Here is a 27,563-nt window from a genome sequence, read left to right as displayed (position 1 = left end):
ATTGACTGTCCTGGAACAGGCTCAATGGGCAGAATGGCCTCCTTCTGCTCAGGAAGCAGCATGAACAACATCCATCCGCAGTCAGGTGACACCCACCTGATTCTGAGGCACCTGACCGTCCATTGTGAGTCACCCGTAACCGTGGAGACGGATTCGCCCGGCCCCGCCTCCTGTGCGTGCTCGCAAAACGCGGTGACGTCAGAAGCAGCAGGCCGCAGCCTCCCTGGCGACGATAAAGATGGCGCTGAATAGAAACCATTCCCAGAGCGGAGGCATCATCATCACTAACGGCGAGAGGTGAGGTGCTGGTCTCTACCCCACTCCGGTTAACGCGGACGGTTGTCGCCGTTGTGCGAACGGAACAAAATTAAAATCCAGAAGCGCCTGCGGCCTGGTCGTTACCCAACACCGCCCCCCCCCCCCCCCCTCCGTCAACGTACGCGACTTAAAAATCTGCGTTTAAATTCGAGAATGTTCCCCCCTCGGTTCCGGAAAGGGTTTTTTTTTTCCCGGTGGGATTAATCCCGCTGCTGGTCGGTGCCGATGAATATTATAGTTTCCGATGTTTACCTCTTTAGGGAGGGGCGGGGGTGTTAAAGCTTCTGGTCCCGGAGCCGGTGGCAGCTTGTCAATCAACGTTGAACCCCCTCCCTCCTGAATGCTGATTGGTCGTTCGCGGACCAACCCCGGGTGCTATTGGCGGAGGCCTATGTCAATCATTCCCGTTCCTCCCACTTGGGGGGAGGATGTAAACATCATGTGATGTTGTCATCATGGTGCTTTTGTATGAGAGTTGCTGGGGACTGTCCTTATCAAACTTTATTGCATTTTTTATCAAGTAATTTGTTGCAAAATGAAAGGATTTGGACCTATTAGTTTTGCGTTTTGAATTTTAAGTAAGTTGAATATAATAGGTTGTTTGGCCCATCATGTTGGTGCCAGCTATACCCTACCCTGTCTCCTCAGCCCTGGAAATATTTATTTCTTTTGGGTGTTCATCCAACGCCCTTTGGAATATTATTATTGAATCTGCTCCAGCCGCTCTTTCAGCCAGTGCATTGGCATTCTAGATCAAAGCAACTCTTTCTTTTCAAAAAAATTGTACAAAAATCTCAAACTATAAATAAAAGCAGAAAATCCTGGATAAACCAAGCAGGCCTGGTAGCATTGGTAGAGAGAGAGAGAGAGAGAAAGAGTTAATGGTTCAAGTCTGTATAACTCTTCTTCAGAATCATACAGAGGAGCAAATGGATTTAGTAATCCTAAATCACTAAAACCAAGTTCACAACTGCAAAAAGTAATCAAAATAGGCTAATGGAATGTTGATCTTTATCTTAAGGGGATTAGAATACAAAGGTGAGGTAGTGATGCTTTGTTTAACAGAGTCTTTGTCAGACCCCATCTGGAGTACTGTGTTCAGTTTTGGGCACTGGAAAGTATATTGTCCCCGTGATGCTAGGGTACATTGTTTAAACCTGCCTTATATTCCTTTTGAGCTTAGATGTTCATGGAGTGACCTAATTAAGATCTTTTAAACTGATAAAAAAAAGTTTGATTGGGCTAGATGCAGTTAAACGCTTTTCCTCTGACGAAGGAATTGGAGCCAGGCCATTTAAGAGTGAAATCAGAAAGCACTTTATCATACAAAGAAAAGTGAAAATCTGCAACTCACTCCTTCAAAAGACTATGGATACTGGAGCTCTGGAGATTAAATCAACAGGTTTTTGTTAGGTAAGGGCTGGAGTATGGAGCAAAAGTTGAGAATTGGAATTGAGGTACAGAGACTCCAAGTTCTAATTGATTAGTGGAATGGGCTCGAGGGAATGAATGATTTGTGCTCTCATGATGGAGGTTGTCATTTTCTGTGGCTTGAGGACCTCCCATCATTCTCCCCACTTCTTTCCCTCCCCCCCACCGCCAGTTGTTATGTTAGAGTTTAATGCGCTAAAAGCATGTACACTTTGTTTCCCCTTCTTGCAACAAATCCACCTTTACTGTATAAATAATGATAAATAGAGCTCAGTTGATTATAATAAGAGGAAAGCTTGGTCAGTTTTCCACTGATATCTGAGCCTTCATACAAAGTCCAGGTGGAATTTGGTGCTTTATGATTGATTACAGCTATCAGAGCAGAGAGTGACTGTTGGAAGAATCTTGTTTTTAGGATAGGTGATTTGTCCTGCAGTGAATAATATATTTATTAGTGTAATACTACAGGCCGAGTATGCTTCTTTTTAGAAGTGGTTGGAAGAAATGCATGTGCCATCTTTAGGCCCTTATCATTATGATTTGCCATGGCAGCACTGTATTTTAATCCCATTTCCATGACTTTCTCTTCATTCCTTAATACCTTTCCTTCCAAGCTAAATTTATTTATCTTCTAAGCACCATCATTAACATTGCATTTACATCTTTCTGGGTCAGTTGATTCCAAATTCTGAACAATGTCTGTGATTTCCCCTGGATTGCCTTTATAACTGGCTTAGTGAAAAGTATTATATCTCCTTGATCTAGATTCTCCTACTAAAAGTCAGAGTTTGTTTGCTATGTATGTTGTCAATCCTGTTCATTATTTTAAGTTTAAAAAGTGTTGCTCTCTAACAGCTTCCAGTTCTAATCAAAGGGCATTGACCATTAACTGCTTGTTACACAGTTGCCACCTGACCAGCACTTCACTATTTTAATACTGCAATTTGATCACTCCATCTGTTTCCAGGAATATCATCCAAACTTTCTCAGTCTCTCACAATGACATCCCTCCATCCCTAGTGTCACCCTGGTAAATCATTACAGGAACTTCTCCAAGGCTAAGATATCGTTCTTGACATGAGGCAGTCAGAACTGAACATAACCTGTAAAGGGGACACAGGTTAAGTAGTTAGAATTATGCCGGATGCTGGTTAACATAATGTTGCACATTCAGCATGGATTGAGTAACACCCTGTATAATTATACTGTACTTTCATTTTATATTCTAAACCCTGGGTGATGAAGCCCTGCAGCACATTTTTTTTTGGTTTCTTTCTGCACCAGTGAAGAAGCTTTTGATGACTTGTCTATTGGATTCCACAAAAAACCTGCCATAGGTCTCATTGTAATCACATCTGCCACTTTTGCTTCCAAAGTGTGCAACATTATGTTAACCAGCATCTGGCATAATTCTAACTACTTAACCTGTGTCCCCTTTACAGGTTCTGTGTAATTCACCTATGGTCGGTATTTCCTAGTGTAAAGTGTATTTGGCTACAAGGTCTTATTCCATAGAGCAGAATTCAAAACCTGAGGTGTTGCTTTGAAGCCAAGGAGAGCAGACATGCTGATCGTGCCTTATAAGAGGCATTTATTGCTCATCTCCAATCGCCCCTGAGAAGGTGGTGGTGAGTTGCCACCTTGAACCACTGCAGCCCATGTGCTGTTAGGGAGGGAGTTCCTGGATTTTGACCCGGTGACAGTAAAGGAATGGCGATATATTTCCAAGTCAGGATGGTGAGTACTTGGAGGGGAACATGCAGGTGATGGTGTTCCCATGTGTCTGCTGCCCTCCTCTTTTAAGTGGTAGAGGTTGCAGGTTTGGAAGGTGCTGTCGAAGAAAACTTTGAGTTGCTGCAGTGCGTCTTGTAGATGGTACACATTGCTGCCACTGTGCATCAGTGGGGGAGGGAGTGAATATTTAAAGTGGTGGATGGGGTGCCAATCAAGTGAGCTGCTTTGCCCTGGATGAGGTCAAACTTTTTTTTGTTGAAGCTGCTCTCATCCAGGCAAGTGGGGAGTATGCCGTCACTCCCAGACTTGAGCCCTGTGGGTGGTTGACTTTGGGGAGTCAGGAGATTAGTTACTGACCACGGCATTTCTATGGCTGGTTGAGTTAAGTTTCTGGTCAGTGATAACCCTCAGAATCTTGATGGTGGGGGATTGAGCAATGATAATGCCATTGAACATCAAGAGATGGTTAGATTCTTTCTTGTTGATGATGGTCATTGGCACTTGTGACATTCGTGCTACACATCAACCCAAGCCTGAATTGTTGTCCACATCTTGCTGCATATGGATATGGACTGCTTCGGTATCTGAAGAGTTTTAAATGGTGCTGAACATTGTTCAGTGATTGCACAATCTCACTTCTGACCTTATGATGGATGGAAGGTCATTGATGAAGCAGCTGAAATGGTTGCGCCTAGGACACTACCCTGAGGAACTCCTGCAGTGATGGACTTTATCCCTCTGATCTGGAAACTGACCTTATGGGAGATGCATACTCTAAGGATTTACATTGATCCCTACTTACAGTAATCCGCTTACTGTTTTTAATGTGGTCTAGCGCAATGCTATTCAATCAGTGGACATTGAAGACTAGTAGCTTGCAGACAGGACAATTAATGTATTACTATTAAGTAGTGAAATGAGTTACAAAAAATCAGCAAATACTTCAACAGATATAAGTAAATATTCCATACAAACATTTCAAATAGAAAGTCTCTCCACTTTCAAAAGACAAAGTTCAGATTAATGCCATGGCAAGTTAATGAGCTAATAATTTTGGAAAACATTCTGAAATGGTATGATGCATTGGCTATGTTACAATGTGTTACACAGCCTCAGTCAGGTTAGAGCAAGCATGTATCTGGGGTAAACACATACAAAACCTTAGAAAGAAATGTTGAATTAATATAAACTCCCAGTTGAAGTCATCTATTGTGAGAAATCTCAATTGCTGCCTTTCCCAGTTCAAAAGACTGCTTGCATATTTATATTGCAAATAGCAATGCAGAGTGTTGTTTCTTAGTTCATTGATCTCAGTGAAAGTCCTGCAATTGAAAGGGTGGAGGACAGCAAAAGCCAAGGTTCCCATGTCTGAATCGTGTAAAAGGAGACCAGGATAAAGTATTGAAAGATGACCAATGCCAATGGATCATAGGGACAAGAGAAGACCCTTGAGCTTGTTCCACCATTTAATGTGACCGGGGCTGATTCGCATATAACTCCCATGTACCTGTTTGACCCATATCCTTAAATACCTTTGGTTAACAATTTTAGGTGGCAATTTTTAATAGTAAATGTAACATCACTTCTCATTTGTGGAAGAGAGTTCCAAGCTTCAACCACTCTCTTTTTGTATGTATTAGTGTCTTCTAATTTCACGGCTTTAGTGCCTGGCTCCAATTGTGAGACTTGCCCTCACCCCCCACCCCCACTCCCACCCCAGTCCTCAGCCCTCAGCTCTCCAATGGAAATAGTTTCTCTCTATGTATTTTATCTGTTCCCCTTAACATCTTAAAAAAACTTTGATTAAATCACCCCTTAACTTTTCAATTCCAGGCAATGCAGCCCCAGTTTGTGTGATCTCCCCTTATAATTTAACCCTTGGAGTCCAGGTCTCATTCTGGTGAATCTACATTGCACATGCTCCCAGGTCAATCTGTCCTTCTAAGGTGTGGTGCCCAGAATTGTTCACAGTAATTCTGGGTGTGGTCTAACTAGGGCTCTCAGGACTTCTATACCCTCTTGGATTCTAGTCCCTAGATATAATGGCCAGCATTTCATTAGACTTTTTTGATTCTTTTGTGTTCATCACAGTATTTTGATGATCTGAACCCCCAAATTTCTTTGGACCTCCACTGTTTCCAGCTTTTCATTAGTTAAAAAGTGCTCTGTTGTAATATTTTTAGGTCTAATCTCAGTAACCTCACATTTGTCAATATTAAAATCTATTTGCCAGTTGCCTATTCACTTAATCTCCCAATATCTCTCTGTAATTTTACGCTTTCATCTACACTGCTTACAATCCCACCTATCTTTGTCATTGGCAAATTTGAACGTGTTATTTTCTGTCCCATCATCTAAGTCTTAATGAAGACAATGAATAACTGAAGCCCCAACACAGATTTGTGAGAGAGCACTACTCCCTTCCTCCCAATTCGAGTGCCTCCCATTATTCCTGTTCTCTATCTCCTGATCAGCAGTTTCCAAACCAGGTCAACAATTTGTCTTCAGTTCCACGGTTTCAACTTAGTTTTTTTTTGAGGGACTCTATAAAATGCCATCTGGAAGTCTGTATAAATAACATTTGCCTATTCACTATTTTAGTCATCTCTTCAAAACATTGAGTCAGCTTGATCAGAAGTTATTGCCTGCCTACCTTTTTGTTACCATCGTTGAAGTGTTTTCATCTTTAATCGCTGAAACTACTCCTCCCCTTCTATCATTTTTCTCAATCGTCCCAGTAGACCATATAACCTGCATTAAAGTTAGGGTTATATCTAGTTTGGTTAGCTCAGTTGGCTAGACAGCTGGTTTGTAATGCAGAGTCACACCAACAGCATGGGTTCACTTCCCGTACCAGCTGAGGTTATCTATGAGGCCTTCTCAGCCTCACCTCTCACCTGAGGTTTGGTGACCCTCAGGTTAAACTCATCACCAGTCGTCTCTGTCTAATGAGACAGCAGCCTATGGTCCTCGGACTACAACGCCTTTCATTCATTTTCATATCTAGTTCCCAGCCCTAACCATTTTGCAACTATGTCTTAGTTGCACACAATGTCATACCCTCCAAGTTGAATTTGTACCTGCAAAGCATTCAGTTTGTTCCTTATACTCCATGTATTTATATAAAGAATGCTTATTTGGGCTACACACTCTAACCCAATCTTCTGCTGTGATGTTTTATTCATGTTTCTTGTCTCTTCTGAATGAGTTTGACTCCAGTAAGATTCCTTCCTCAGCAGAGGAAGGAATGGCGAAAAAGAGACATTTGCGTTAATAGAGTACCATACACAACCTCAGGACCTTCCAAGGCACTTTACAACCAATGAAATACTTTGAAGCTCAGGAAACATAGCAGCCAATTTCCACAAAACAATGAAATAATTAAGCAGATAATTTAGTTTAAGTGATGGTGAGGGATAAATGTTAGCCAGGACATCAGGCAATTTCCCCAGCTCTTCGAATAATACCCTAAGATCTTTTCCATCCACGTGAGAAGGCAGACAGGCCCTCAGTTTAACCTCTCATGTGAAAGACAGCATGTCTGACAGAACAGCACTCCCTCAGTCATACACAAGTATTATTTTGCAGTCTAGTCTCTAAAGTGGGACTTGAACAAACATCTGACTCGGATGAGAGTGCTACCACTGAAGGAAAGCTGACAGGAGCGCTGGAGGAATTAGGAGAAGGTAAAGGAGGTTCGAATCATAGAACGGTTGCAGAACAGAAAGGCCATTCGGCCTGTCATATCTGTACCAGCCCTTTGCAGGAGCAACTCAATTGGTCCCACTCCCTTGCCTTATAATGCAGGAAAGCCAAGTAAACAGGTTAGTGATGCATAGACAGGAAACTTTGTGTGTGAACTGAGGGTGAGATGAAATGGTCATTGATACATCATCCAGTGTTTTGTTTGGATGTGGATCTGCAGTGTTTTCCATTGATAAAGTGGAAAAGGGATTTGTGCTGTGCTAACTGTAGGATATTCCCAAGAGATTGAACTTGCTCTGGTCTAATGGGAAAGGCACAATTTATCTCCCAAGTTTGCCTGGAGCTGAATCTTTTCATGCTGGAGCTCAGAGATCAACAAGATCACTTTTTTGAGTAAATTATTTCTGTCTTGTAATTGTCAGGAAGAAAAAATAATTCTCATAACGTTATTGGAATTTATTGTAAAATAGTGGTATCTATGTGTGTAAGACTGTGGGACTTAATTGGATTAAAGGCAGCTGGTCTGAAGGCTTTGATATAAACATGGGGGATGTTTTAGAATGTACGGTATAAAAGGACATTTGCATTTTTAAATAAACTAGACTAGATTATTTCTAAACTTCACCTGGCTTGGTGACACATTTTACACCTTTGAAAACAGTGCGTTTATTTTTCCCAAAGATTACTGGTAAAATGAGTACTATGCTCAATTTTTATAATCAGAAAGGTAAAATCCAAAAACATAGTGAAACAATGGGTATTTGCATTCAAAGGGGAAAATATGTATGAAAGAGCAAAGGCTGTGTAAGGATAGTTTTTAAGATCTTAACAAGTGTGAAAAGCCTTCAGCATCTATGCCTCAAGCTGCTGTTTTCAAAGAACTGAAATTAAGAAAATTCACTTTGGATTCGACTGGATCAGGATATTGTGTGTCACTTTGCCTGGGTCTTTTAAAATCTGTGTGTCTTACTGTTGCCTCAATGAAAATGTAACTGGGAGTCAGATTGAGTAGGGAATTTAGAAGTTATCATAGTAATTTATAGATCTATGTATGTATTTAAAATAATTTCTCTTAATAAATATTTAACCTAGTTTTGTTTAAAAAAAAAACTATAAGACCTGGTGGTCTTATTAGTACTGAATTCAAGGCACGCATCTTGAAATTTATACAAATTGCAGAACATAAGAAATAGGACCAGGAGTAGGCCATTCGGCCCCTCAAGCCTGCCCCGCCATTCAATAAGATCATGACTGATCTGCCCCAGGCCTCAACTCTTTCGTGCCAACTCCTCATAGCCCTCAACTCCCTGATATTTCAAAGGTCTACCTACCTCTTTAAATACTTTGTGATCTAGTCTCAACAACTGTCTGCGGTAGAGAAGACCAGACATTCACTACCTTTTGAGAGAAGAAATTCCTTCACATCTCAGTTTTAAATGAGTGTCCCCCTTATTCTGTAACTATGTCCCATAGTTCGAGATTCCCCCACTAGTGGAAACATCTTCTCAACATCTACCCTGTCAAGCTCTCTCAGAATCTTATACAAGTTGTAGCAGTTGTTTTAAGTTTCTCTCTGGGATTTGAACAACTCAGCATTTACCATCGGCTATGCCATAACATAATGAATGTGGGAACTAGTCCAAAAACACCTACTCGTTTCAGAGTATCTAACTGCTGGCAATTGGTATCACTGTGGCACCAGTGAGGAAGTAATGCACTTTGAGTACCACTACTTTAGATTGATATAGACTGGAATCGCCTGCTCCTGTTGGCAGGCATCATGGGGGGTGGGTGGGGGCCAAGAAGAGAATTTAATGGGAGCAGTTTACACCGGTGTAATCATCCGATGGTGTCTGCCATGACGGATTGTGAGTCCTGCTGGAGGCCAGTGTGAACCCAATTCGCATCTGCTAATGGGATGTAAAATAAGGCCTGACCCGAATCGTCCCGTCCCGTCTCTCTCCCCCCCCCCCCACCCCCCCATACCCGCTTTACCATTATGTCGGCCCAGGACACATCTGGATAAGCGTGACGTGCAGAAATTAGGACTTGCCTTTAGGGCTTTGCTCAGATTTCAGACATCCGGGGGATGATGATGCTGGAACCCGACAGCTACCGGACCCTGGAGGAACATGTGCATCACATGCTCTTGGAAGGTGGGAGGTCTTCACGCAGCGACTTCAACTTTGCTGAAGCTTCAGACCTTCACAGACTTTGCCAAGGGGCTCGCACCATCCTCCATGGTCTCCATTATGCTTCAGGCCTGCTTTGGAATTCCATAGACTGCCATGGGCTGGCACAGATGATGGGCAAAGGTGGGGGTGGGGGGTGGGGGGGGGGGTGAAAATGGGAGCATCCTGGGGGCAGTGTGTTGGGGGGTGTGGAGAGAAGTGTGTCCTGGGGGGCGAGGGGGGTTGCTGCGCTGGGCTGGTGGGGAGGAGGGTGTCTTTTGGGTGGGGGGAGTGATGCTGGAATGTCCAGGTGAACATGTAAGGGAGGGGCCTGGCGAGCAAACTCAGAGCTATCTCACTCTCAACTGAGCGCAGAATGAAAATCAAACAATGTCCTGCAGCTATTTCTAACCGTTTTATCCATCAGGCTGTTTGGGGAACAAAACCTAACACATGTCTATGCACTGAAGCAGGTTGCTCTTGGAGCAACTTTATGTGGTACTGTGCAGTCACGGAGGGAAGTCCATCTTGCATTTCCCACACGGTGCACCTCCCAGTGGATTGTCGATGAAAGGTAGATGCCATATCAGGTTGGAAACAGGTGGTTAGAGCAGTTAAGCTTGAGGAGGAAAAGAAAGTAAATTTCTCATTTACATGTGATGTTTGTTAGGTTCAGAGTATTCATCCTTGTCTTGTTTTGCAGCTTTTTAAAGGAGTGCAAAGATGTGGAGCTCTCGTTCAGTGATATGACTGCTAAGTCTGATTTCTTTAAGGGGACCAAGAAGGGAACGTTGTATTTGACTCCATACAGGGTAAGGTCCTTTTCATAGTAACAGTAAATTGTAACCATTGCAGTGCTCAGGAATAAACTGCTTTTGCTTCAGGTTGTGCTCTAAGCGATTGTCATTTATGCAGCTAGCATCTGCATCAACTATCACTCACTTCAGGAATAATGCAATTTAAATGCAGCTTAAAATTCAGACCAATTCCTCCTGGGATTCAGTTCATTGATCTCTGCAGGGAAGACAGGATCAGGCTCTGCTGTGGTTCTCGTTACCCACATGATTGAATAATTTGCTAGTATTTACTGCCTACGCCTGCACTTGAGGAATGGGCACTTGGGCAAAGTACTGGAGAGCTGCCAGCATCTTTGGTACTGTACCCAACAAGGACCTGTGCTTCCAAGAGGGGGCTGGGGGGGGAAGAGAAAATTGGACATGGGGATTTTGTTTTAACATGAGGTTTCATGTTTTCATTATTTGTCATAGGAACAAAGTAAGGATATATGGGGCTGGACATTGATGCTGAATGCTTACAGACAATCAGTATATTACTCTTAGAACCTGAACCTAGGCAGTAGCAGTAGATGCTAGTACATTATTCAACCACAGGGGTGAGAAGCATCACGGCTGAACCTGATCCTGAGTCTGTGTCCTTGCAGTGGAGAGTCTGCGTGGATCCTGAACCAAGACCAAAATGACAGAATGGACTCCACTCCATTTCGTTTTCCTATATTCTAGTTGGAACATAGGAATAGCAGCGCAGGAGTAGGCCATTCGGCCCATCGAGCCTGCTCCACCATTCACTTAGATCATGGCTCATCATCTATCTCAAGGCTACTTTCCCATGCTAGCCCCATATCCCTTAATGTCATTAGTATCCAGCAATCTATTGACTTCTGTCTTAAACATGCTCAATGATGTTTGCGTAAAGCTACCGAAAAGCCTAAGAGCAAGGTCATGATCCCCATTGCTAACTCCCTCTGTTTTTGTTTCAGATGATTTTTTTGTCAAAAGGGAAGGACTCTATGCAGTCATTCATGATGCCCTTCTACCTTGTGAAAGGGTGTTCTATCGAGCAGCCTGTTTTCTCTGCTAATTATATTAAGGGAACTATTCGGGCAGAACCTGGAGGTATGTAAGATAATCCTGAGAAGTATTGTTCAGGATGGGTTTGTTTTTTTTTTGGTGAGGAAGGAGGAACTTCAGGGCATCCACGTTGAGGGGAAAGGCACTCGATAGCCTCATAAATGTAAATGAATTAAATCAAAGTCCTAACTGACATTCTGACACTGTCAGCCATACATTAGATTAACTGACTGGGAGAATAAACTCTCCTCCTCCCCCATCTCACAAGTAAAACTAAAAGGTAAACTGAAACTTGGTGTGGAGGGGGGAAATTTACGTTCTATAAAAAAGATAGCAATAAATCCATTAAAGATTTCAGGAGAAAATCCTTTACCTAGAGTGGTTAGAACATGGAACTTACTACCACATGTAGTTGAGACGAACAGCACAGATAAATGCATGATGGAAAATGGAATAGAAGGATATGCAGAAAGGATTAGATAAAGTAAGATGGGGTGGGGATGTGGTTGGGAGCGTAAACTCCAGCATGGACCAGTTGGGCTAAATGGCCTGTTTCAGCACTGTAAATTCTATATAATTCTGTAATTACACTTGTGTCATGTACCTAATTGAGGGATAAGAGTGAGTGATGGGTGAAGTGCGCCAGTGCCATGCTTGGTCTGAGCATGAGAAGGCACTTGAGTAACATGATGGTGGAGAAGCACATGAGCCCGGTTGGAGGGGCAGTGCTCATGGGTGAAGATGAGCAATGTTGCAGAGGTGGAAATAAGTGGTCATGTTGGTGGATAGAATATTAAAAGGTTAAAGCTCAATTCGGGGTCAAATAAGATGCCAAGGGTGCAAGCAATCTGAGTCAGCTGAGTGTGTTTGGAAAGACACAGAATTCAGCAGCAAGGCCTGTTTTTGGCAGGCCAAAGGTTTTGAATAAGTTATGACAACCGGGTCTCAGAAAAATGACACTTTCTCTATACAAACTGTAGATGGTTCTTCCGTGTTCCTGTGGGTATGGTATTAAGGCATGCAAAACAATGACAACTTGCGTTTATATAATACAGTAAAACATTCCAAGGTGTGACACTGAGCCACCTAGATATTTAGGCAGGTGACCGAAGTGGTACATTTTGAGGAGTGTCTTAAAGGAGGAGAAAAAGACGGAGAAGTTTAGGGAGTGAATTTCGGAGATTAGGGCTATGCAGCTGAAGAAAATCAGGGATGAGCAAGAGGCCACAATTGGAGGAGTGGAGTGATCTCTGAGGCTGGAACAGGTTAGAGAGATCGAGAAGGGCAAGACTATGGAGGGGTTCGAAAATAAGAATGAATATTTTTACAATAGAGTTGCTGGATCGGGAGCCAATATAGGCCAATGAGCAGCCTGATAACAGGTGAATGGAACTTAGTGCAAGTGTGTTTGTTTCAAATCTTCACACATACATTTTTTCTTTGGGAATAGTGAGGATTGGGAGGCTGGTTATTAACCTGTTGAACCATGTTATGAACACACCTTTGGTCATCAAGTCCTACAGCGAGACCTGAAAGTGCAAGCTAGGATATGGGTAGCAGAGTGTTGTATCAGCTAGAGTAGGAGGTCCCAGGTTTGTGTACTGAGTTAGCTGATTCCCATTGAGGTGCCATTGAGCACAGTGACATCCCCTTTTTATTTTGACATTTTAGAAAGTGATTCATGTGTCTGTGCTATCTATCGAAGGCAGCAAAAAAAACCGACTGTTTTCAAAAAGTATTATATGTTGGCTAAAGTTCAAATAAAGTCTTTTGTCCTAGTCATAATTTAATATCTTTGATTTCCAGGTGGTTGGGAAGGACAGGCCTCATTCAAAATGGTTTTTAATAGCGGTGGAGCCATTGAATTTGGACAACTGATGTTCAAAGTAGCTCAACAAGGTAAGTTACAGATGGCAGCATTGAATCCCGTCCATCTTATTTTTTTAAAGTCATTTGTGATCATGCGGGATGATAACTTGGATGGAAGTATCTTCATAATATCAAACACAACCCCAGGTCCTGAAGTGGAAATGGGTCCACAAATTGGGTGCAGGTAAATAGGACCTCTTCAAGCTAAAATCAGTGTCTTTTGGCGATAATGTCTGAAATTTCATTTTCTTTTTTTATTCATTCACTGGATGTGGGGCTTCATTGACTGGGCCAGCATTTATTGCCCATCCCTAATTTCCCTTGTGAAGGTGGTGGTGAGCTACCTTCTTGAACCGCTGCAGTCCATGTGGTGTAGGTACACCCACATTGCTGTTAGGAGGGAGTTCCAGGATTTTGACCCAGCGACAGTGAAGGAACGGCGATATATTTCCAGGTCAGGATGGTGAGTGGTTTGGAAGGGAACTTGCAGGTGATGGTGTTCCCATGTGTCTGCTGCCCTTGTCCTTCTAGGTGGTAGTGGTCGTGAGTTTGGAAGGTGCTGTCGAAGGAGCCTTGATGAATTCCTGCAGTGCATCTTGTAGATGGTACACACTGCTGCTACTGTGTGTCGGTGGTGGAGGGAGTGAATGTTTGCGGGTTTGGTGCCAGTCAAGTGGCTGCTTTGTCCTGGATGGTGTCGAGCTACTTGGGTGTTGTGGGAGCTGCACTCATCCAGGCAAGTGGGGAGTATTCCATCACACTCCTGACTTGTGCCTTGTAGATGGTGGACAGGCTTTTGGGTGTCAGGAGATGAGTTACTGGTTGAAGATTGTTGCAAGTACTTCAGGACGCCTAGCCTCTGACCTGCTCGTGTAGTCACAGTATTTATATGGTTAGTCCATGGTCAATGGTAACCCCCAGGATGTTGATAGTGGGGGATTCAGTGATGGTAATGCCATTGAATATCAATGGGCGATGGTTGGATTCTCTCTTGTTGGAGATGGTCATTGCCTGGCACTTGTGTGGTGCGAATGTTACTTGCCGCTTGTCAGCCCAAGTCTGGATATTGTCCAGGTCTTGCTGCATTTGGACATTGACTGCTTCAGTATCTGAGGAGTCGCGAATGGTGCTGAACATTGTGCAGTCATCAGTGAACATTCCCACTTCTGACCTTATGATGGAAGGAAGGTCATTGAGGCGGCTGAAGATGGTTAGGCCAGGGACACTACCCTGAGGAACTCCAGCACTGACGTCTTGGAGCTGAGATGACTGACCTCCAACAACCACAGCCACCTTCCTTTGTGCTAGGTATGACTCTAACCAGCAGAGAGTTTTCCCTCTGATTCCCGTTGGCTCCAGTTTCGCTCAGGCTCCTTGATGTCAAGGGCAGTCACTCTTGCCTCACCTCTGGAGTTCAGCTCTTTTGTCCAAGTTTGAACCAAGGCTGTAATGAGGTCAGGAGCTGAGTGGCCCTGGCAGAACCTAAACTGGGTGTCAGTCAGCAGGTTATTGCTAAGCAAGTGCTGCTTGATAACATTGTTGATGACCCCTTCCATTACTTTACTGATAATCAAGAGCAGACTGATGGTGTGGTAATTGGCCGGGTTGGATTTGTTCTGCTTTTTGTGTACAGGACATACCTGGGCAATTTTCCACATAGCTGGATAGATGCCAGTGTTGTAGCTATATTGGAACAGCCTGGCTTGGGGCGCAGCAAGTTCTGGAACACTATTGCTGGAATATTGTCAGGGCCCATAGCCTTTGCAGTATCCAGTGCTTTCAGCTGTTTCTTTAGCACATGGAGTGAATCGAATTGGCTGAAGACTGGCATCTGTGATGCTGGGGACCTCCGGAGGAGGCCGAGATGTATAATCCACTCAGCACTTCTGGTTGAAGATTGTTGCGAATGCTTCAGCTTTATCTCTTGCACCAATGTGTTGGGCTCCTCCATCAGTGAGGATGGGATATTTGTGTAGCCACTGCCTCCAGTGAGTTAATTTAAATACATTTTTAAGTCCAACCAATGACCTTCTAAGGTTCTAAGTAAAATGTGTTTTACTTGAATATGTTCATAAAATGTTTAAAATAAAAATTTCTTTATTTGTGGACACCTTGTTGTTTGCCCTGATAGAGTGGATTACTGTGGAAAAGGCGTCTACTCGATAGCACCAGGTTTCTGTATTGGTATTTGCATGGCACATGGGAGTATCATGGACCCAGACGCAAAATAAAATCACATCGTCCCCACCCCAAAAATGAGAAATGTGACTTTTCCCTTTTTACATAAAAATGTAAAATATGAACAGGAGTAGATCATGCAGCCCTTCGAGCCTGTCCCGTCAGTCCATAAGACCTAGGAGCAGAAATTAGGCCATTCGGCCCATCGAGTCTGCTCCGCCATTCAATCATGCTGATAAGTTTCTCAACCCCATTCTCCCGCCTTCTCCCAGTAACCTTTGATCCCCTTACCAATCAAGAACCTATCTATCTCGGTCTTAAATACAGTCAATGACCTGTTCTCCACAGCCTTCTGTGGCAATGAATTCCATAGATTCACCACTCTCTGGCTAAAGAAGTTTCTCCTCATCTCTGTTCTAAAAGGCCTTCCCTTTACTCTGAGGCTGTGCCCTTGGGTCCTAGTCTCTCCTACTAATGGAAACATCTTCCCCACGTCCACTCTATCCAGGCCTTTCAGTATTCTGTAAGTTTCAATCAGATCCCCCCTCATCCTTCTAAACTCCATTGAGTATAGACCCAGAGTCTTCAAACGTTCCTCATATGTTAAGCCTTTCATTCCTGGGATCATTCTCGTGAACCTCCTCTGGACCCTCTCCAGGGCCAGCACATCCTTCCTGAGATATGGGGCCCAAAATTGCTCACAATATTCTAAATGTGGTCTGACCAGTGCCTTATAAAGCCTCAGCAGCACATCCCTGCTTTTATATTCTAGTCCTCTTGAAGTAAATGCCAACATTGCATTGCCTTCCTAACTACCGACTCAACCTGCAAGTTAACCTTAAGAGAATCCTGGACTAGGACTCCCAAGTCCCTTTGTACTCCAGATTTCTGAATTCTTTCCCCATTTAGAAAATAGTCCATGCCTCTATTCTTCCTACCAAAGTGCATGACCTCACACTTGCCCACGTTGTATTCCATCTGCCACTTCTTTGCCCATTCTCCTAACCTGCCCAAATCCTTCAGCAGCCTCCCCGCCTCCTCAATACTAACTGTCCCTCCACCTATCTTTGTATCATCTGTCAATATGATCGTGGCTGATCTTCACCTTCAACTCAAACGTTCCCTCTGCTCCCCAAATCCCATGATCCCTTGAGAGACCAAAACGTGTTTATCTCTTATCAACTGCTCTCCTTGGATGGGGCTTGATCTCCGAGGAGAGATGGGTCCAGGGAACATTGAGTAGAATGGAATTTAGAAGAATGAGAGGTGATCTTATTGAAATGAATACATTTATTAGAGATCTTGACAGGGTAACAGTTGAGGGGCTGTTTTCCTTGACTGGTAGGACTAGAACTAGGGGTCACAGTCTGAGGATTAGAAGGATTGAGATGAGGAGAAACTCCTTTCCTCAAAGGGTTGTCACTCTGAAATTCTCTACTTGAGAACTATGGATGCTCAGTTACTGAGTATGTTTGAGAACGAGATGGATAGGATATTTGGGCACTTAGGGAATCGAGGGATATGGAGATAGGGCGGGAAAGTGGAGTTGAGATAGAAAATCAGGTGTGATCTTATAGAATAGTGGAGCAGGCTCGAGGGGCCTGCATAGCCCACTCCTCCTGTTGTTTATGTTCTTAATTGTGCTTATGATCCTGTCTGAAACTTGCAGGACAGGCTTGAAATTGCCACTCTAGTATTGTCACTGGACAATGGCATTGTTACTTTAACCTAGCCTGTGAAGCTTTTGTACTAAAACAACCAGACTGAATGTCTGGCAGTGCAATGTCTTGCATACTTGTATTATGTTTGTGAAGAGTGTTTTAAGCTGTATCATGGTCAAGTGGAAGTACACATGGTGGGAACAGTGAGGCAATGAATTAATCCAGATGTATTCATGACAACTTTGCACTCGAGAACCTTTTGGTAACATTTCACTAATCATCTCCTTCAATATAAAAGAACTGTAAATAGGGCTTTGTACTCGATCCTTTTTGAAAAGGGAGGCTGCATGAGATACTGTTTTGTATGTGTACGCAGAAGTGTTAGAATACACTGCTAACTTGTTGTTACAAGATATGCTCTCACAATCTAGGGCATATTTGATTCTATGCTACAATAACATACAGGTTGTCTTTGCAAAATCTAATTCAGCCTCTTTTTTTCCCTGTTAGCTTCCAGAGGCACTCCTGTGCATAACACTGCTTACGGATATGAACCAATGGCTGATATGGCCTTTGGATTTGCTCCAGCAAATGGCCCATACCCTGCAAATGGCCCATACCCATATCAACCGCCTCCCATGAATGGAGGTTATGGGCCTCCACCTGCACCAATGGGATACCATTATGGAGCACCTGTACCACAGCCAGGTAGGAGAAAGAACTTCCTAACTTACTGGTAATAAACTAAAGCGCAGTCAACTTCATTCGGTATCAGAACAGGAATAACATTATCAAGCACATTCTTTCCTATTGCGAAAACTTAATGGGAGGAATATAGGAATTGTGATATCATAAAACATCAAGGTCCATCTAGTTTGCCATCTACCCATGCTGTAATGTTTACAGCAATAACGTTGTTGACTATCATGGAAATTGATCTGGATCAATTAGTCTACAACAGACCCAGTCATTTTTTTATATTCTTTCATGAGATGTGGGCATTGCTGTTGCTAATCCATAATTACCCTTGAGAAGGCAGTGGAGAGTCATGAGGTAAGGAAAGCCACTAGTGTTGGAGAGCTCTAGGAACATGGGACAAATAGGTAACTTTGACCCTAAGAATGTTACATTTGTCATGTCTCAAGTTACTCCTACTGTATCCCAAAATATTATTTTCTGAGAGAAATTTATTGAATTTGCATTTGATGAATCACCATTTATCTGCTTCTACCGTCTCCATAGGAAGCCAATTCCATAACCACCTTCTAGTATTCCATATCACATTGTCTTAAACCTCCTGCCTCAAGAAAATTACTGCTTTTTTTTAGTTTATAAAGATTGCTTCAAATTACTTTGTGTTAATAGATTTATCAACCATAACATTCTTTTGCTATATTTTTAACTAGAAACACAAAATAGTAATAAACTCATGGGGAAGACCTGGTTGGGAGTTCCTGAACCCATTCATGTGAGGAGAATGGATAAACATTAACAAAGATATAATCAATGGCTTGAGTGATTCCAGATGCATGATGGCAATCTTATTACATTGTCTCCCTGGATAGCTCTTCCCAGGCTGTTCCCCACTGATGCCAGCATAATCTAATGGAATGAAATTCTTTTACTCATTTTGTTTTTGTAATGATTGCTGCAGTTGAGACCCCCTTGGGTGGCATGAGAATTGATTGTAATCTGTATACCTAATGTGTAATTTCAGGAGTCTATCCATCTGCTCCTGCAATGGATATGTATATGCCACCTCCACCTCCCTATCCTGGACCTCCTCCAGTTAGTGTGGTCGAACCTGGATTGCCTGGTAGGTACACCGCATACCTTAAATATTTCCAGAATGTGATCTATAGTTCATTTAGTTGATGTGCATCGTTGACTGTTTGTTTAATGAAACTCAGGGAAAGCCTACATTTTCTTTGGAAACTTGGGAGTCCAAAACTAGGGGTCAGAAATTTAAGATAGTCACCAATAAATCTAACAGGAAATCAAGAAACCTTCAGCCAGAGTGGTTAAAATGTTGAACTCGTTACCACAGGGAATGATTGAGGCAAATAGCATAGATTGATTTACATGGAAGCCAAATATGCACATGAGGGAGAAAGGGATAGATGGTGAAGCTGGTTGGGTTGGATGAAGAGGATCAGAGGAGGCTGTGTGGACCATAAACACTAGCATGGACCTCTTGGGCCAAATGTTCCTCCTTGGGATGTTAGTAACGCTGGCATCATCAAAATGTATTGCTCACCCCCAGTTGCCCTTGAGTAGTACTTTCATGAACTGCTACAGTCTTTTTGTGGTGCAGGTACATTCACAGTGTTATTAATGGGGTGTTCCAAGACTTTGAGCCAGTGACAGTGAAGGAATGAGGTGATCTTTCTAAGTCAGGATGGTTTGCAATTTTGAGCAAAGCTTGATGTTGGCGGTGTTCCCATTCCCTTGTTCTAGGTGATAGAAGTCACAGTTCGGAAAGTGCTGTTGAAGAAGTTGGTAGCAAATTCTATCTAATCCCACTGTTAAAATGCAAGGTGGTTCTGTAGAAAGCCTTCACATGTATTACCATTGAGCTGGTAGTAAGCAATTTGTGGTGCATTGAGTTTTCTGATTCTTCCTTCAGCATCATTACTACCTATCTGCCTTCTAATGGAAATGATTCTAGCTACTGCCCGCTATTCTGGCCAGAATCACTTAAGTAGCAGCAGACTCTGATTGTAGTATTTAGGGGAAAAGGTCAGGAATGGTATTTTGAGAGGGAAGAGAAGATAATTTAGGATCATTTCTTTGAGTAGGGCAGGAAGAAGAGGCATCAATAGAGGGAAAGATTTGGAGAAAAATGCCACTTTAAATTGTTGTATCTTTTCACTTTCAGGTGGAGCTAAAGCAGCAGAAGCAGCTTCTAGTGCTTACTACAATCCATCCAATCCTCACAGTGTCTACATGCCAATGGTAAGAGTTCATTGCTGCTGTCTTAAAGGTTGAGCCTTCCTATGACTTCTGTTTCTTTCATTGTAGCTCCTTCCCCCAAGGTGATCAATGGAAGAACCTATCACAGGCCATTAGCAGTGTACAGCTGCATTTACCCCAGAATTGGGTCTGCAATTCAGTCGTGTAAAAGTTGCTTTTCATTATTTAAATTGGTGCTGACTGACATCTTATCTTGATAAGATTTAGTGTGTGGAACATAGGAGCAGGAGTTATGCCATTTGGCTCACTGAGCCTGTTCCTCCATTCAGTAAAATCATGGCTGATCTGATTGTGGCCTTAACTCCACTTTTCCAGCCTGCCACTCCCCCACCCCCAATAACCTTGGACTGCTTTGTAGATCGAAAATCTGTCTAACATAGCTTTCAATATATTTAATGACCCAATCTCCCCTGCTGTCCTGGGCAGTGAATCCCAACAACCCTCACAGAAATTCTTCCTCTTTATCATCTTTATTGGAGATTCTAGATTCGCCTGTGAGGGGAAGCATCCTCTCAGCATCTACCGTGTCAAATCCCTTCAGAATCTTTTATGTTTCAGTAAGATCACCTCTCATTATTCTAAACTCAAATTAGTATAGGCCCTACCTGCTCAACCTTTCCTCAAAAACTAACACCTCCATTCCAGGAATCAACCGATGAACCTCCTCTGAACTGCTTCCAGTGCAAGTCTATCCCTCCTTAAATGAGACCAAAACTGTATGCATTACTCCGGGTGTGGTCTCACCAGTACCCTGTACAGATGTAGCAAGATTTCCCTACTTTTATATTCCATTTGACTTCCCAATTAGTTGCTGTACTGCTTGCTGATTTTTTGAAATTCATGTACAAGGGCACCCAGATCCCTTTGTACCGCAGCATTCTGCAGCTACTCTCCATTTAAATAATGTTCTGCTTTTCTCCACTTACTAATAAAGTGTTCAACCTCACATTTTCCCAAATCATATTCCATCTGCCAATTTTTTGGCCCACTCACTTAACCTATTTCTATCCCTTTGCAAACTTTGTATCTTCCTCACAACTTGCTTTCCTACCTCTCTTTGTATCATCAGCAAATTTGGCTACAATACAGGTGGTCCTTTCATCCAAGTTATTCATATAGATTATAAATAGTTGAGGCCACAGCACTGATCCCTGTGGCACTCCACCACTTAGTTTTCCAACCTGAAAACGATCCATTTAGCCTGATCATTTTCCTGTTAGTTAACCAATCTTCTATTTATTGCTTACAACATCATGAGCTCTGTGTAGTAACCTTTTATGTTGCACCCCATCAAATGCCTTTTTGGAAACCCAAGTACAGCATATCTTCTGGTTCCCCTTTATCCAGCCTGCTTGTTACCTCCTTAAAGAATCCCATAAATTTTGTCTAACAATATTTCTGTTTCATAAAACCATGTTGATTCTGCTTGTGTTATGATTTTCTAAGTGCTACTACTGGTAGTACTGCTACTACTTAATAATGTATCCAGCATTTTTCCAATGACAAATGTCAGACTAACTGACCTATAATTTCCTGCTTCTTGTTTCTCTCTTTTCTTGAATGTAAGTGTAACATCTGCGGCTTTCCAATCCCCTGTGACGTTTCCAGAACATAGGGAATTTTGGAAGATTATAATCAATGTATCCACTATCTCTGCAGTGACTCCTTTTAAGACCCTAGGATGCAGACCATCAGGACCAGGGGACTTTTCAATCCTTAGTCCTATTAGTTAATGGAGTACATTTTCTCTAATGATCGTGATTGTTTTCAATTCCTAAAAGACATACTTGCTGGACTAGGTCAATGGCAGGTGACCAGGGAACCAACAAGAGAGAGAAACATATTTGACCCCCTACTCACCAACCTGCCTGCCGCAGATGTATCTGTCCATAACAGTATCGGTAGGAGAGACGACCGCACAGTCCTTGTGGAGATGAAGTTCTGTCTTCACATTGGGAATTACCCTCCATTGTTGTGTGGCACTGCCATTGTGGTAACTGGGATCGATTTCAAACAAATCTAGCAACTCAAGACTGGGCATCCATGAGGTGCTGTGGGCCATCAGCAGCAGCAGAATTGTACTCAACCACATTCTGTGACCTCATGGCCTGGCATATCCCCCACTCTACCATTACCATCAAGCGAGGGGATCAACCCTGGTTCAATGAAGAGTACAGGAGGGCATACCAGGAGCAGCACCAGGTATACCTAAAAATGAGGTGAAGCTATAACACAGGACTACTTGCGTACCAAACAACATAAGCAGCAAGCGATAGACAGAGCCAAGCGATTCCGCAACCAACAGATCAGATCGAAGCTCTGCAGTCCTGCCACAACCAGTCGTGAATGGTGGTGGATGATTAAACAACTCATCGGAGGAGGCTCCACAAATATCTCCATCTTCAAGGATGGAGGAGCCCAGCACAGCAGTGCAAAAGTGCTGATTGCTACAATCTGCAGCCAGAAGTACTGAGTGGATGATCCATCTCTCCCTCCTCCAGAGGTCCCCAGCATCATAGATGCCAATTCCATTTCACTCCATGTGATATAAAGGAATGGCTGAAGTCACTGGATATTGTAAAGGCTATGGGCCCTAACAATATTCCAGCAATAGTACGGAAGACTTGTGCTCCAAAACTTGCTGGGCCCCTTGCCAAGCTGTTCCAGTCCAACTATAACACTGGCATCTACCCAGCAACGTGGAAATTTGCCTATGTATGTCCTATACACACAAAGCTGGACAAATCCAACTCAATCAATTACCGCCCCATCAATTTACTCTTGGTCGTCAGTAACGTGATGGTTGAGGGCATCAACAGTGCTATTAAGCAGCACTTGCTTAGCAATAACTTGCTTACTGATGCTCAGTTTGGGTTCTGCCAGGGCTACTCGGCTCCTGACCTCATTACTGCCTTGGTTCAAACATGGACAAAACCACTGAACTCCAGAGGTGAGAGTGACTGTGCTTGACATCAAGGCAACATTTGACTGAGTGTGGCATCAAGGAACCCCAGCAAAACAGGAGTCAGTGGGAATCGGGGAAAAACTCTCCACTGGTTGGAGTTATACCTAGCACAAAGGAAGATGGTTGTGATTGTTGGAGGTCAATCATCTCAGTTCCAGGACATCACTGCAGGAGTTCCTCAGGGTAGTGTCCTAGGCCCAACCATCTTCAGCTGCTTCATCAATGACCTTCCTTCCATCATAAAGTCAGAAGTGGGGATGTTCATTGATGATTGCACAATGTTCAGCACCATTCACGACTCCTCAAACTGAAGCAGTCCATGTCTAAATGCAGCAAGACCTGGACAACATCCAGGCTTAGGCTGACGAAGTGACAAGTAACATTTGCACTACAAAAATATCAGGCAATAATCATGCCAAGCGTGAGAGAATCTAACCATCGCCCTATGACATTCAATGCCATTACCATCGCTGAACTCCCCCACTATCAACATCCTGGGGGAAACCCAACTGGACTAGCCGGATGAATAATGTGGCTACGAGAGCAGGTCAGAGGCTGGGAATCCTGCAGAGAGTAACTCCCTCCTGACTCCTGAAAGCTTGGCCTCCATCTACAAGGCACAAGTCAGGAGTGTGATGGAATACTCTCCACTCGCCTGGATGAGTGCAGCTCCAACAACACTCAAGAAGCTCAACACCATCCAGGACAAAGCAGCCTACTTGATTGGCACCACATCCACAAACATTCACTCCCTCCACCACCGACGCACAGTAGCAGCAGTGTGTGTACCATCTACAAGATGCTCTGCAGAAACTCATCAAGACTCCTTCAACAGCACCTTCGAAACCCACAGCCACTACCATCCAGAAGGACAAGGGCAGCAGATAGATGGCAGCACCACCACCTGCAAGTTCCCCTCCAAGCTACTCACCACCCTGACTTGGAACTATATTGCCATTCCTTCACTGTCACTGGGTGAAAATACTGGAACACTCTCCCTAACAGCACTGTGGGTGTACCTACACCATGTGGACTGCAGCGGTTCAAGAAAGCAGCTCATCACCACCTTCTCAAGGGCAACTAGGGATGGGCAATAAATGCTGGCCCAGCCAGCGAAGCCCACATCCCATGAATGAACAAAACGTCCTCCTCCCCTGTTATTATTGGGATGCTTTTTGTCTTCTGACATGAATATTTGTTCAAGCTTTCTGCCATTTCCTTGTTTCTCATTATTAATTTCCCAATCTCATCTGCTGAGGGACCAGCATTTACTTTAGCTACCCATTTTTTATGTACTTGTAGAAGCACTTACTGTCTCTTTATATTTCTTGCTAGTTTTCCCTCTTAATTTCTCCCTTTGGTCTTCTTTTGCCAGTTTCTAAACAAAAATTTCCCAATTTTCGGGCCTACCACTAATCTTCACAGCATTGTACATCTTTTCTTTTAATTTAATACCATCCTTAACTTCCTTAATTAGCTATAGTATATTTTTGTTGAGAGTTATGAACTATCTTAAATGTCTGCCACTTCTCTACCAACTTTTCTTAGTCTACTTTAGCCAACTCGGTCTTCGTACCTTTGTAATTGGCTTTACTTAAGTTTAAGACACTAGTTTCAGATCTGAGTTTCCCACGCTCCAATTGAATGTGAAATTCATTATATTATAATCACTCTTGCCGAGAGGATCCTTTACAATGAGATCATTAATCCTATCTGATCACACATTACCAGGTCTAAACCAGCCAGACATATTGTCATAAGAAACTGTCCTAAATACTGTTTCATGTTGCTAAATGGGCTCCTAAACCTCCAAAGTGTGGTAAAGGTGGCGTTGGGGGTGATTTTACTGCTTGTTTGAAGCTCCATCCGCAATACCGATTTGTCCTACAGCAGCCAGTGTTAGCTGCATCAAGGAGAGCCAGGTCTACATGTGGCCTGACAGAGATCTTTGAGGCGGCCTATAGTGATCCTTTTAAAGGCACATTTGTTGAAGATGCCCATGGGCTGAATTTTTCCCATGTCGGACGGGGGAGTTTGTGGAGCTGGCCGCAGCCCACGATCAGCTCCGCGCTGGCATTTTACACAAGCTGGCCAATTAAGGCCCGTCCAGCGTAATACATGAGCGGGGTAGGGGTGGGGGGGGGAAGAGTCGGGGCCAGAGCTCTAGCACTTCAATCTCCCTGAGGCACGGAGCTGCCTCGGGGAGATTGAAGCACTTTTGAAAATAATAAAACCAATGAAAAATTTAATGAAACGGTGTCACATGCGATGGGACATGTTTTTATTTTTCAGGAAAACTTTTTAATTAATTCATAAAGCTTTAGGGAACCTCACCCCGCTCGTGGATGAGATTTCCTGAAAAAAACATGAAGGCCGCTTGGCCTTTTCGCCTGCCCGCCAAACGTAAGGTTGGACAGGCAGCGTTAACTTGACATGAATTAATTGTTAGTGGCCTTAATAGGCCTGTCAGTTATCGGTGCACACGCTCGCTGAACAAAACATTGCGAGATAGCACAATGTCGTCAGGACTCACGCCCGATATCATTTTACATACTGGCGTGTCGGGCACACCCCCCGCACACCGTCCGAAAAATCCTGGCCTGTGTGTACCTGGATTCATGAAGGACTGTTCCCCAGCCCTGCCCAAGTGAAGTATTTGTTTACTGCACAGGTCCTCTCATCAAGCTCAGTGTCTGGAATGGCATTTCCTTTTAGTGTGAGGACACTTGGCTTTTCAATGGGGCATCTTTAACTCCTCGTCCTCCTCACACACACACAGACACACACACACATACACACACACACACACACCGCCCCCCCCCCCCCCCCCCCGCTCCCCCGCCACATCCCGGCAACGAATAAAGAGCTGCTGGTATGATCACATTAACTATTGCTTTCTAATATGTTAATATAACCAGAGGGTACTCCATCCAGGGCCATTGTGTGTCACCTCAGTATTCAAATTCAACAGTAACACAAGTATTTTCTGTTGTAGGATCAGCCCCCACCTTACACACCAGCAGAAGAGAAGAAGAACAACTGAGCCTGTTTGAAGTGCTGATTCTTCCAATCGTTTGTGAATTGTTTATTTTCTAAAAATTCTGTTGTTAGAATCTGCATTTGTATTCGATAATCAGCCACTTGCCTGGCTCTTTCCAACACCTGGGACTGCAGGCTCTTGATATCTTAGATGTCTTTGCGCAGAAAATCGGAATGATTTACCTGTGCACTGAAACCCTACAGGATCTTTTCCACTGGAAAACTGGGAATTCCTCATCACCTTGCGAAGCAAAAATTTTGACCTAATATGACCAGCCCCCAGTTTTGAAATATTGCTAGTGTCCTGTAACTATCTGGAGCCAGCAGCCAGTAAGTGTTGATGAATTGCACCCCTTAAATAATTTTAAAAAAATGCAACTTGTAGTGAATAGTCATCAAAATATACTAAGAGTTTAATTATAAGATTTACTTTGTGTGATGCAAGCAGATAAAGATTCCTACAAAATCAATTGTTTTAAATAATGCCTCTTTAAAAAGAAAATAGAGTAACTTTGTCATAATGCTCATTGGCCAGTAATCATGCAGCACATCGTTTCTAGACTTTAGAATGTTTTGGTATAGCAAGTTGGAATGGTTTAGATCTTTTCAATGTCCTATATATTAAACAAAATATTTCTTCTAGCAGAAAATAATGGAGACTAACCATGTTAGGAATATTACTGAGAAATACTTTGAAAGTTTGGCAGGAGAGGAATGAAGGAATCATCCCTGGAATGTTTGTGTGAACTGCTTTGCTTAAAACAAAAATCATTTTATAATGTATTTCTTAAGGGGAATGGGAAAAATCTTTTTCATTTTGTTTCTATAATCTCAAATACTGGGTTTGGTCCAGTACGATGGAGGTACTATTAAAATGGAAGAAGAAATTGCGTACAGGCATTTGAAACCTGGGTATCAGAGCTACAGTATTGTGTTTGGGCTATTTAGTTAGAGAGCGACTCTGTAAACATATTTAAAGGAATACGCTTCACTGTTTGTCACCTTGTATTGCCTCCACCACAACCTTTATCCATTAATACTTTAACCCAGTGTTTTTTTTTAAAGAAAGCTCTAAATGCTCCCTTTAGATACAAGATTGGAAAGATGGAATCCATAATTTTATTGTTGATATTTTGCCACAGTTCATGTGATTCTAGTTTGAGGATTTGTTCTTCCCTAAAACTCTTAGTTGACAGTATTAGGTTGCACCTGTGGCTCCTGTTGGTACCAGTTGAAATGTGGTCCATCATTGTCTGGCTCTTGCATTCATTTTGAGAAGTTCTCTTGCCATATAACATGGCTTCTCCCTGATTTTGTGGATTAAATTTCCTGAGGAAGCTGTGTTTGAGTTGTTGTGTTCCAGAAGCATACTGTAATTTGCAAGGAATTAGAAGCAGCATTTGGTCCCTTTTTAAGAGTGAACTAATCCCTAACTTATAGTTTTCCCTGTTTTTTGCAGGAAAATTGAATATCCTGACTTCTCCACAATCTAACAAGTTATAAAGGAAATAGCTGTGTGCTTACTGATATTCCAATCCCTACAATGCACTTGTTCTTCAAGCTTTAAAAGTATTGGTCAAGACAAACGGGGCACAGAGATGATGTGTAATTTAAAATATTTTGAATAAATTAACTCACCAATTGAATCTGA

The 27,563-nt window shown here is 42.9% G+C and overlaps 2 protein-coding genes across 11 annotated transcripts in view; one reads left to right on the top strand and one right to left on the bottom strand.

Annotated features, from left to right (window-relative positions):
* Nucleotides 1–649, bottom strand: part of LOC121271631 (CD276 antigen-like) — a 93,520-nt gene extending 92,871 nt beyond the window's left edge. For 5 of the 7 annotated variants that reach the window (XM_041177713.1, XM_041177718.1, XM_041177719.1 and 2 more), the window contains exon 1: nucleotides 97–233. The gene's annotated coding sequence lies outside the window, so the exon portion shown is untranslated. Of the gene's footprint in view, nucleotides 1–96; nucleotides 234–570 lie in introns of those variants that run through there. The other 2 variants (XM_041177715.1, XM_041177717.1) reach the window with 2 other exon arrangements.
* Nucleotides 179–27,563, top strand: LOC121271633 (WW domain-binding protein 2-like). 4 transcript variants are annotated; one of them, XM_041177723.1, is made up of 9 exons: nucleotides 179–297; nucleotides 10,063–10,171; nucleotides 11,137–11,272; nucleotides 13,034–13,126; nucleotides 17,446–17,643; nucleotides 18,653–18,751; nucleotides 19,814–19,890; nucleotides 25,869–25,927; nucleotides 27,372–27,563. In XM_041177723.1, exons 1-8 carry the CDS (start codon nucleotides 239–241, stop codon nucleotides 25,914–25,916), a joined length of 819 nt encoding a protein of 272 aa, XP_041033657.1. In that variant the 5' UTR covers nucleotides 179–238; the 3' UTR covers nucleotides 25,917–25,927; nucleotides 27,372–27,563. The 4 variants fall into 4 exon arrangements, with proteins under 4 accessions (XP_041033657.1, XP_041033658.1, XP_041033656.1 ...); XM_041177724.1 differs by having other exon boundaries at nucleotides 25,869–25,945; XM_041177722.1 differs by having other exon boundaries at nucleotides 25,869–25,949.

Source organism: Carcharodon carcharias, chromosome 31 (assembly GCF_017639515.1).
Source record: "Carcharodon carcharias isolate sCarCar2 chromosome 31, sCarCar2.pri, whole genome shotgun sequence".
NCBI classification, from domain to species: domain Eukaryota; kingdom Metazoa; phylum Chordata; class Chondrichthyes; order Lamniformes; family Lamnidae; genus Carcharodon; species Carcharodon carcharias.
Note: the sequence above shows the minus strand (reverse complement) of the source record. Positions and strands in the feature narration are given on the sequence as shown.

Bases quoted from the DNA above. Each gene is read 5' to 3' on its own strand.
- LOC121271633 (XM_041177723.1), top strand. From the start codon at position 239: ATGGCGCTGAATAGAAACCATTCCCAGAGCGGAGGCATCATCATCACT. The intron at 10,172-11,136 runs GTAAGGTCCTTT...TTTTTGTTTCAG, and splicing joins TGTATTTGACTCCATACAGG to ATGATTTTTTTGTCAAAAGG. The intron at 13,127-17,445 runs GTAAGTTACAGA...TTTCCCTGTTAG, and splicing joins GTTCAAAGTAGCTCAACAAG to CTTCCAGAGGCACTCCTGTG.